Source organism: Zea mays, chromosome 5 (genome assembly GCF_902167145.1).
Source record: "Zea mays cultivar B73 chromosome 5, Zm-B73-REFERENCE-NAM-5.0, whole genome shotgun sequence".
Lineage (NCBI taxonomy): Eukaryota > Viridiplantae > Streptophyta > Magnoliopsida > Poales > Poaceae > Zea > Zea mays.
Genome location: NC_050100.1, coordinates 4,440,041 through 4,451,220, shown reverse-complemented (window position 1 = coordinate 4,451,220; position 11,180 = coordinate 4,440,041). Strand labels below are relative to the sequence as shown.

General features: G+C 49.0%; 1 protein-coding gene across 1 annotated transcript; it reads right to left on the bottom strand.

Moving 5' to 3' along the window:
- Positions 1 to 5,385: 5,385 nt before the first annotated feature.
- LOC103625811 (transcription factor MYB115) lies at positions 5,386 to 10,536 on the bottom strand. The gene is given in 4 exon segments (XM_020537599.2): positions 5,386 to 6,376; positions 9,789 to 9,915; positions 10,042 to 10,457; positions 10,459 to 10,536. Coding segments are annotated over 4 exon segments (1,524 nt in total). The 3' UTR covers positions 5,386 to 5,473.
- Positions 10,537 to 11,180: the final 644 nt, after the last annotated feature.

The window sequence follows — 11,180 nt, the reverse complement described above, 5'->3', positions numbered from 1 at the left end:
ATTGTGGTGCTCAAGTTGTACAAACACTCCCTGGACCTCACAAGTCCGTTGTAAGGTGATGCACATGTTTAGGGGGAGATGTGTTACAACTTGACCCTTTGAGACTAACCATTTGCTTGAGTTTGCTTGATTTAGTCTCGACGGTGAATTGAAAGGAAAAGGTGGACTTGGACCATGAAAGACTTCCACTGCACTCCGATGAGAGGGTAACTAATTCCAAGTTCATCTCATGAAATCTTATTGCCATTTGCTCTTAATTGAAGACTTTGGTGAGGCAATGGGGTTAATGGGCCAAGATTAATCCCGTTTTGGTGCTTGATGCCAAAGGGGGAGAAAATAAAGGCCAAAGTGATAAATGGATCAGCTACCACTTGAGAGATTTTGAACACTTGAGAGATTTTGAAAATAGTAGAATAGGTTTTTGTTTTGTCAAAAGCTTTTATTGTCTCTTATTGTCTCTATTGTCAAAAGTTGGCTTCTTGTGGGGAGAAGTGTTGATTATGGGAAATAAGGGGAGTTGTTGAAATTCTTGATCAATCTCTTTTGGAATGACTCTCTTTATGCCTCAACATGTGGGTTTGACATAGAAATAGAGATTTGAGTTTGATTTGGAAAAACAAACCAAGTGGTGGCAAAGGATGATCCATATATGCCAAAATTGAATCAAAACCAATTTGAGTTTTTATTTGAAGTGATTTTGCACTTGTTCTAGTTGCTTTATGTTGTGTTGGCATAAATCACCAAAAAGGGGGAGATTGAAAGGGAAATGTGCCCTTGGGCCATTTCTAAGTATTTTGGTGATTGAGTGCAAACACAAGTGCTTAAATGTGAAAATATGCCCATGGATGAACAAAGTGCAAATCACAAGTAAAGGTATGTTTCTAAGCCTTAGTACATTGGTTTTGTGTACTAATATTCTTGTCTAAGTGTTAGAAACAGAAAGAAGAAGAGAAGAGAAGACTTGGCTGTGTACAGCCAAGAGGCTGTTTCGGTCTGGGGCACCGGACTGTCCGGTGCGCCAGGCTGCCCCAGCCGAAGAGGCCGCTCTCGGGTTTTTCTCCGGCGACTTCGGCTAAAATTCACCGGACTGTCCGGTGTGCACCGGACTGTCCGGTGAGCCAACGGTCGGCCGGGCCAACGGTCGGCCGCGCGATCGGCGTGCGACACGTGGCCGAGCCAACGGTCGGAAGGAAGCACCGGACTGTCCGGTGTGCACCGGACTGTCCGGTGCGCCAGATCTGCAACGGTCGGCAACGGTCGGCTGCGCTGTTTATGGAAATAAATCGGGCACCGGACAGTGTCCGGTGTGCACCGGACTGTCCGGTGCGCCCGACGACAGAAGGCAAGGATAGCCTTCCCGATGTGCTCTCAACGGCTCCTAGCTGCCTTGGGGCTATAAAAGGGACCCCTAGGCGCATGGAGGAGTACACCAAGCATTCCTACAACTCTTCTAAGCACCAAGACATCAATCTCACGCATTCGTTTCATTGTGATAGCATATAGAGCTCTTGTGGAGTTGTGAACTCTTTGTGTTGCGTTGCGAGCTCTTGTTGCGACTTGTGTGCGTGTTGTTGCTCTGATTTTCGAGTCTTGTGTGCGTTGCTCATTCCCACCTTACTCCGTATTTCTTTGTGAACTCAATTGTAAGGGCGAGAGACTCCAAGTTGTGGAGATTCCTCGCAAACGGGAAAAGATCAAAGGAAAAAAAACACCGTGGTATTCAAGTTGATCATTGGATCACTTGAGAGGAGTTGAGTGCAACTCTCGTCCGTTGGGACGCCACAACGTGGAGTAGGCAAGTTTTGTACTTGGCCGAACCACGGGATAACCACCGTGTCAACTCTGTGATTGCTTTCTTGTGGTTATTGTGTTTTGACTCCTCTCTAGCCACTTGGCCATACTTGTGCTAACCCTTAACAAGTTTTTGTGGTTTAAGTTTTGAAGTTTTACAGGATCACCTATTCACCCCCCCTCTAGGTGCTCTCAGTAGCGTCCAAATATTGTTGGGGGCCGAGCAGAACCAAGTTATCTCGCTCCAGCACACTACGGAATTGCACCAACACTTGTCCCAAATGCGAGCGCTGAATGGCACGGACACCAACCCTATGATGCTCAACAAGATACTCCCTGACCACATCCCTAACCGCAGGGAACAAGACCTCGTGCTCCGGTAAAGGATGAATATTGATAATCGCCCAGTCCTCGTGAAATGGCGGCAAACGCTGCGAAACTGACCTGACCATAATCCCACGATGCTGGACCACCGCAGCGCTGAATCCTAGTGGGAGGAACGGCTCCGGGTCTACACGCCGGTACGCCATTGACAGAATCTCAGACGATCGCCGGAGAGCCAAGGGCGAAGAAGCGGGTTGGGGTTTTGTTGAAGTGACACCCAACGCGAGCTCCAAGGACGTTTCTGGCGCCTGTTCGGATTTTTTTAATAAAACCGCCCCGGCGAACTCACCGAAGGAGGCAAAGGAAGGGGGAGTCCCACCCGTCAGAGACCGGGAGGAAGGGCGGAACCAGGAACCGAAGTCCAAGAGACGAGGTGACCCTGCCAAAGGGCAATTACTTTCGAAGGAAGGGAACGAGGAGAGAGGGAAACCAAATTCTGATTTTTTACGTTTGCAGAACAATTCCAAATGTCCCCTGGCTTTACAAAAAAGGCAGAGAAAAGCTGAGGAAACCGAGCCCGACAAATCCAGCCTTCCAAGTCCAAGCCCAGGCTTGAAAGGCCCATTACGCAGAATGGGCCGCCACTGCAACCTACGAGACCAAGGTCACCCAACAGTTGAATTTGAAATTGACTTTGAATTTGAAAAGGAGCAATCATCATAGCCCCGACACCCGTGTCCAATCCTGCACCCGTTAAGCCTGGGAAAACCCACCGGAGGAGCAATCCCACGATGGAGATCACGCGACGAGGCCCCCGAGGTCGAAGGGGTGGCAGGAAACCTCGGACCCCGAGCTCCAGAGGGGGAACCCAATCTATTGAAAACGGAAGTCCTCGGAGCAATCAATTTTCCAGCTGAACAGGAAGAACGAAGATGTCGACGAACTGGGACGACATTCGCACCAGTCAATGGCGGGCGCCTAACCACATCAGCGAATGAGATTTTTTTCCTGCCCGAGACAAACCACCAATTGGCATTCTCCTCCTGAAGGAATAATTTGAGTTCATAGTTCCAGTTTGGTCCACCCGAGCTCCACAAGTTGAAGAAAGCTTTGAATTCTGGGCGAATAATGCATCTGGAGTTGTATATGTGGAACCCAACATCCCTGGAGGAAACCGTGAAGCGGAAAACCCGTTCGGCAAGCGAGAGGACCATGAATCCCCTGGCAGAACCACCAAAAGCAGCTTGAAGAATATGACCAACCGAGACAGAATCAAGCCTGGAGATGCATCTTCCAAACGAGTGCGCTAGACATATTTAGGGCTTGAGGGGGGCTATATAATCTCCTTTCTATTTAATTAATTCCCTAGCCATATTCTTTATTTTACCCTCGAGCTAGGTAATTAACATTATAATTTGCAGCCCGCCATGGTGTGTGTGTGGTGAAGTTGTAGACTTGTAGTCGGCAACATGCCAACATGTACGTCCAGAGTTACGTACGGCAGCATGGCGGCAGAGGCCCCATCTCTCAAGGCGGCTAGCTTGTTGACAGACAGATCCGGGGTCGGGGCCCGATCCGGTCGGCCGGCCGGCCGGGGTAGGCAACGAGCGCACTCGCACTCGCACGCTCGTGGTTGGCAAAGCCGGAAATCCCCCACACACCCGGTCCCGGTGCAAAAGCTACACCAGCGTCGCCGCCAGAGCAGCCCAGGTCAATATGGGCGTCACGTCACCTCGTGCGTGCATGTGCCCGTGTGCGTGCCTAACCGCATGCACCTGCCCCGTCTTTACTCGGCTGCCGGCTTGCCCCCAGGTCCCGGGCCAGGCAGGCCAACCAGGCAACTACCAACACTCCCACGAGACGAGCTCACGTACACGTACGCGCCTTGCTTGGCCACACCACCGCGTACGTGCCGCCGGATCCGGATGGCCACGCACCCGGCGTGGGTGTCCTTGTCGGGCCAAGCGCGTGCGTACGTTAATTTTGTCCTGCCGATCCAGCTACGCGGTGCATATGCATGCGTCGTACACGCGACGCATGCATAGCATACATGCGCGCGCACAGGCCACCAAATCGCAACACGCCAACACCACACGCGAAACGAAACCGAAACAAAACGATTCGGCCGGCGTGCACCTGAATCCTGGAGGGCCTGGGCCGGGCCGGCACCTGCTGCCGTGCTGGGCTAGCCCACCTAGGGGTGGTAATGGATCGCAATCCAAATGCCTCTTCACAATTTGTTAAGGCCCTAAATAATTTGTAGTTCAAAAATGAATAGAAACAAAGCCCGATCCTAATCCGATTCGATCCTTAAGTTTTATAGTGTAAAATTTGAGGCCCATTGTCAGCCCTAAGCCCACCGCACCGTGCCACTACCTTGATGGACAGCTTCTTCTTCTTCTTCTTCTTCTTCTGGCTATATCAGGCTCTGCATGTATCTATAGATGTCCAAACGGGCCACCCGGCACGGACCCGGCCCGAACCCGTTTCGGCCCGGTACGAATAGGGCCGGGCCAGGCACGGCCCGTTGATGCTTCGGGCCGGGTCGGGCTGGCCCACGTGCCTAGAGACATGCCCAAACCCGGCACGCACAGGGAAAAATCGTGCCGGGCCGGCCCGTTGGCCCGGTGGGCCTCAACGGATCGGGCCGGGCACTGGCCCGAACCAACAGTAGAACGATATATAAATACATATATTTAACATAATTAATCATATATAATAACATATTATTTATATATATTAAGACAACAAAATATTTATGTATGCATTTTATATTTATGTATGCATTTTATACATGTTTGGCCGCGTATTTAGTATTTACATACTATGAGAGAATTAAATGTATTTACATATTTAGTATTTACATAAATATGCGGGCCGCCGTCGTGCCGACCCATTTATCGTGCCGGGCCGGGCCAAAGCACGCGGGCCGCCGTATGTGCCCATACCCGGCCCGCTAAACGGGCCGTGCCGGCCCGGGCCCGTAACCGACCGTGCCGGGCCGTGTTTGGACCGGGCTAAATTCGTGCCGTGCTACGGGCCAAACGGGCGGCCCGCACTGTTTGGACATCTATACATGTATCCTACCTACCATATCTTTTGTTCTGAAAACTGCAATCGTCATTGGATGGACCAATCATGCAAGCACGCTAAAATGCAGCTTGCTATAACTGTAGCTAGTCTTCAGATCACTTGAGGCTTTATTTATTTATTTATTTACTGATTGTCTCCGGCGGATCCCCGGCCCGCCAGGAATAATGAAGGGCGTATCAATCAATCATCCAAAAAGGTCGTGCGCGCGCAGTGTTCTATATATATATACTTACATCCTCAGGTCGTGGGCTTAATTATATATCGTCTAGTGATCTTGTGCATCGCCGCACTTGTGCGTGGCCGCCACCATCGTCTCCACCTGCAGGTCCATCTCCTCCTTCACGCGCACAGCACTCTCCACACCAGCCGGCCCAGCAGCACACCCTAACCCTAGGGCGGCGGCGCAGTCGTCGTCGTCGTCCCACATCATCATCATCGTCTCCATGTCGATCTCAGCGTCGACCGTGGCCGCGTGGTCGACATGGCCGTCGTTGAAGACGTAGTAGCTCATGCCGATGCCGTCGACGATGTCGTCGGCGGCCACGCCGTACGCTTGCAAGAAGGCGTCCGCGTCGTCCGTGTCGAACAGGCCGCCGCCGCCGCCGGCGCCGCACATTCCAACCGAGAACGCGTCGTCGCCACAGCTGATGATAGGGGCGAGGAGCACCTCGCAGGACTGGTGGGACTCGCCGCTGCAGTTGCTGTACTCGTCGTACCCATGCACGCTAGTAGGAGGAAGAACGGTGGTGCACTGGGAAGAATCCACCAGCACGTCGCACAACGGGCTGCGTTCCACCTCCAGCGTGGTTTCACCAGCCTGGTTCGCTGACCTCGCCCCGCCGGGAGTTTCAGGCGAAGACGGCGGCGGCGGCGGTGTGGTAGGCTCAGGGAGCGGTGCGGCGCTCCGGTTGCTTATTACTGGGCCAATACCGAGGCCTTTGATGTAGTTCTGCAGAAGGCTGCCTGGTTTAGGAGGGCCCTTGGAGGTGGAGGCGCTGGCACGGCTCCGCCTCCGTGCGAACTGCCTCCTCTTGGTTGCGTTCCAGTGGTTCTTGATGGAGTTCTCTGTCCTGCCCGGCAGCCGCTTGGCTATCTCGGCCCATCTGTTGCCCACCTCCTTGTGCGCTTGTATCAGAACACTGTCTTCCTCGTCGTTCCAGATGTCTTTCTGCATGTGTTGGAGGATCCATGAATAAATGTTTTTTTTCAGGGGAATGAATGGATTTTTTAGGGCTTTTCTTTTATCTCCGTCCCAGTCTCCTCGCTCTCAGGCACTCAAAGCATCTAATATGCAACAAAAAAATTACTAATGCTGACTAGTAACTCCTAGCTAGAATTTACTGCGCCCATAATGCATGCTTTGTCTATCAGTACAGGAATTTTAAAGATTCCCGTCGACCAGGGCAAACCGACGAGGATAAAGTAACTCCCGTCGGATGTTAGGTAGCCACCGGCATTATATTAACCCTCGTCGGCCTGTGGCCGACGAAGATTACATTAACTCTCGTCGGCTAAGTCACAGGCAGACGTGATTACATTACCTAACGTCGGCCAAGTCATAGGCCGACACGGATTAACTTATTCTCGTTGGCCCCGTACTCTGGCCGACGGGGATTAAAGTTTTATGAGCCAGCGCGCAGCCCACGCGGGCTCATTTCGTCTGCTTCACACAACCACAAACCGCGTCGCCCCCGAGGAGATCGAGCGGCGCCACCCCGAAGCGCTGCCGCCCCCGACCGTCGCCGTCCCCGCCGGCCCCAAGCGGCGCCGCAGCCCCCAAGCGTCGCTGCCGCCCCGACCGTCGGCTCCGAGCACCGCCGGCCCCAAGCGGCGCCGCAGCCCCGACCGTCGGCTCCGAGCACCACCGCCCCCGACCGTTGCCGCCCCTGTCGGCCTCAAGCGCCGCCGCCCCGACCGCCTTCCCCTAGCGTCGCCGCTCCCGACCGTCGGCTCCGTGCGCCACCGCCTCCGAGGGCTCGCCATCTGGTCCGCGTTCGATTCGTCGAGATATAATCTTATATCTAGATGAATATGTGATTATTTTCGTTGGTTTTTTGTGGCCGACGAGAGTTAACTTTTATGAGATTAGAGTTAGTTTAAATTTGTTAATTGATAGTGTTATTAGTATTCATATGACTTTATACATTGTAGTTGATATTTTTAATTTTATGTTGCAAATATAAACCGTGTGGTTTGATATTATTAGTTAATGAATTTGATGGTGAATGTGATGTGTTATACAAATAATAATTATTGCAAATATTAATTGTTGTAAATATTGTTAATTGATGAATGTCATGTATGTACGTATTGATTATTCTACCTCATTGTTGCAACTATATATATACCATATATGGTATGTGAGGACATGTATAAACATGAATGTCTCACACGCACTCTTACTCGTACGTGAATAGCTACAATAATAGGTGATAGACATGATTGGATGTATGAAAGTTTCAAGAAGGGTGTCACACAAGTGAATGGATTGCGAAAACTCAGATGTTTCTGGACCATACAACTGCTTTGTCACAAATAAATAATATTAACTGTCCATGCAATGTCGAGGAACCAATCCTAACCATAAGTTTGGCGGCGACGACATGCTCCGAATAGCAAAAAGAATGGTAAGTTTGATCTAGCTATGTCGATCACCAAATACTACGGTTGCTTATGGATGTTTTTTTTGTTTATATAGGAAGCTACGCGTGGCTAAAAGCCTAGTGACACTGAGGTCTACGAAGAGGGCCACAAAGGACTAGACCCTAACAACCCTGACCAGCTCTGCAGCCAGACAGCCACGAATCGGCCGGTGAGTTTTGGCCCAAAATTACAAACGTTCAAAGTATAGAAATTTCTGTATTTGTAAGGTTATGAATTATGTATAGGTGACATATGGGGAGGAAATGGTTCATCGCCATGACCCTGATTTCGACTGGCGACATGAACTGGTGGATCCCTCGGTGGTGTACGCAAGTGGTGGTGGAAAAGCGCATGGACGGTAAGCTCTAATTAATGAAATTACATGGTTGACACTAAATTGAGAATGCAGTAATCACACTTTTTGAATCACTTATAGATACGCACTCTTCGATGGATTTATTGACTCGTCGTCGGTGAGATCTCAGAGGACAGGTTCGTCTTCCCGTAGCTCGTGCTCTCGTCGACCGAATAAGCAGAAGTTGGAGATTATGAGGATGCGTGAGGAGATGAGACAGCAACGAGAATTTATAGAGGCTTGCAATGCACATAACCAAGCGTTGTATCAAGTGAGTATACATAATCCGAACTCTAAATTATTATATTTCAATTCAACATCTTTAATAGTAACACATATGTTTAACAGTTAATGCAGCAACAGGGCATGACACCAAATATTCCACCGCCACCACAATGGAGCCAGTTTGCATCCACACCAGCTCCGGTATGTTAATCTTAGCAAATTCGGTTAATAACGTTGTCTAAACTAGCAATTCATCTAGTTAGCAAAACATGAACCATATACTTAACTTGTTGAATATTCATTAAATAGGGATTGTGGACTCAACGATTCAACACCCCTCCGTCACATATACCTGCACCTGTAGATAGGGTACATTTGATAATCCTCGATGAATTTATACACTTGTATACTTTTTGATATTTGCATTTCACGTGTTGATATTTGCATTAAAAATGTTGATATTTGCTAACTTGCATAGGTTACGCCCGAAGCGGGTGGCAGTGGGTCTGATCTAACAGCAGAGACTGGATTTATTGAGTCTCTCTTCGCGTTCCCTCCTCCTGGTGGCGGCAGCGGTCAAAGCTCTAACTATCCAAGTGGTGGTCATCCCAAAATATGGTGTTTTTTCGTATTTGTTTCTTAACTCGTGCACACTATGTTTTTCGTAAACTAAACACTTTAACTTATCTCGTTGTTCCATTTTGAAATATCTGTATAATGTGAAATTTGTGATGTGTGAATTGATTATCAATGTGTTTGTAATGTGTCTGTTCTGTATGATAATATATATGTTATGTGTGTAATTGTGGAGAAATAATGACCTCATTTGGTGTTGGGTTTACAGTCGTAGTATTAATTGTTTATCCCCGTCGGCCAGTCGTAGCCGACGGAGATTAAGCCTAATTCTCGTCGGCTTGTAAGCTGCCGAGGGAGATTACTAATTCCCGTCAACGTCCGACGGGAATAAGCTTATCCCAGACATCTGATGCCCGTCGGCTAGGGCGATGGGAATTAGGCATATACCAACGTGAATTTCTAATTCCCGTCGGTTCTAAGTCGACGTAAATTAATTGGATTACTGTAATGTATGACCGTTCCTAATACTACTAAACGTGCTAAGATAAAAAAATAGAGAACCGGTCAAACAATAATGCATGTTTGAAATATATATATGGCATATTAGGATTCAAGAAGTCAGACTTGATAAACTCTGATCATTAATTATTCAAACATGTGCATGATTTGTAGATAAAGTCCATATATATAGCTAGATTCACAGCAATTGATTTTGCAGCAATTGATTTGTAGATCGATTTTGTAGCAACTGATTTTGCAGCATAGGAAGGAAGAAGTTTACCTTGATGTTCGGCCTCAAATGGTTGTGCCATCTCTCTCTGCACTGCTTTCCCACTCTTCCTGGCAGCAGCTGTGCTATGTAGGACCACTTCCTCAGCCCAAACTGTTCCACTAGTTTTACCAGCTTCCTATCAAAATTTCCAAGAATGAATTCATTGTTACATGACACTACGACAGAGAGCAAGTCATGGCTTACACTAAAAAAAAAGTAGAGAAAAAGAAGCGAGTATCCATGCATAGATTTTAACCAGTACCTGTCTTCCTCTGCTGTCCACTGCCCTTTCACGACATTGGCTTTGTTCGAGGAGGTCTTCTTTCTCGGCAGGAACCTGCCGTTCGTCTCGTACGCCTTGTATGATCCAGCAAGGCCACTGATGTCCATGAGATGAGAAACCTCAGCTTTGGGAGTCAGCAGCGGCAGCTGAGACGACCCAACTCTACTACGACCGATAGGCGAAGCATGGCCGGACACGGGCTTCTTGCTCTCTGCAAAGAACAACTGGCGTCCAAGGTCGTCGAAGGTTGCAGGCGTGTAGTCCCCGATAGCTTCAAACGGATGATGGTGCTCAACAGGATGCAGCTCGTAGCGTCCGTCTTGCTGCATGTACGGGTCGAATGGCAGGTAGCTACAGACCCCCATGTGGGGCTGGAAGCAGCTGAAATCCATGGGGGATCTCAGCAAGCTATGCAGGACGATGGAGGGGTGTGGGGGGCAGAGATTGAGCAGCGAGTTTGTTATCTATCTGCATGACTGCATCTCTCGGAAGGGAGAATTGAACAAGATATAGAGTCCTAGACAAGACTTGTTCCCTTCAACACAACAACTTAATGAAGCTTAATGTTTTGTTACTTATTGCTAGTTAATGGCCTTATTTACTGTCACTAATACCTAACGACTTCTTGTATTCCATGAGAAAAAAAAAAGTGTAGTAATAAAGTGCCCTTAATCTCAAGCTTGGCACACACACATCACCTAGCTGCTTACCGCTGAAGTGCATGTCATCCAATGACACAATGCAATGCAGATGCTACGAAGTGAGGCAGTGAAGTGTATGAAGGTTCAGACTTCGATTCACAGGCATGCACGCTTGGGAAAAGAAGAGTATTTGGTATGATCAAGAAACGTATGGAACCGTTTGAGGTTGGTCGTCAAACCTGAAGCTGGAGACGAAGACGAGGAAGCGCAGTGGGTGCTAAAAGTGCAGCCGTGTAGGTGACATGATTATTAGGGTTGCACTTGCCTGATTATGTGTGTTTACAGACGAAAATTTGCTTAACCCATGAGCACTGGAGTTAAACGGCTAAACGAGGCTCCACATCCACCAAGTAGTTTTCGACACCATCGACTCTGTATCCGCGAGAGCTCCGCTGAGGAGTGCGGTGAGTACACAAG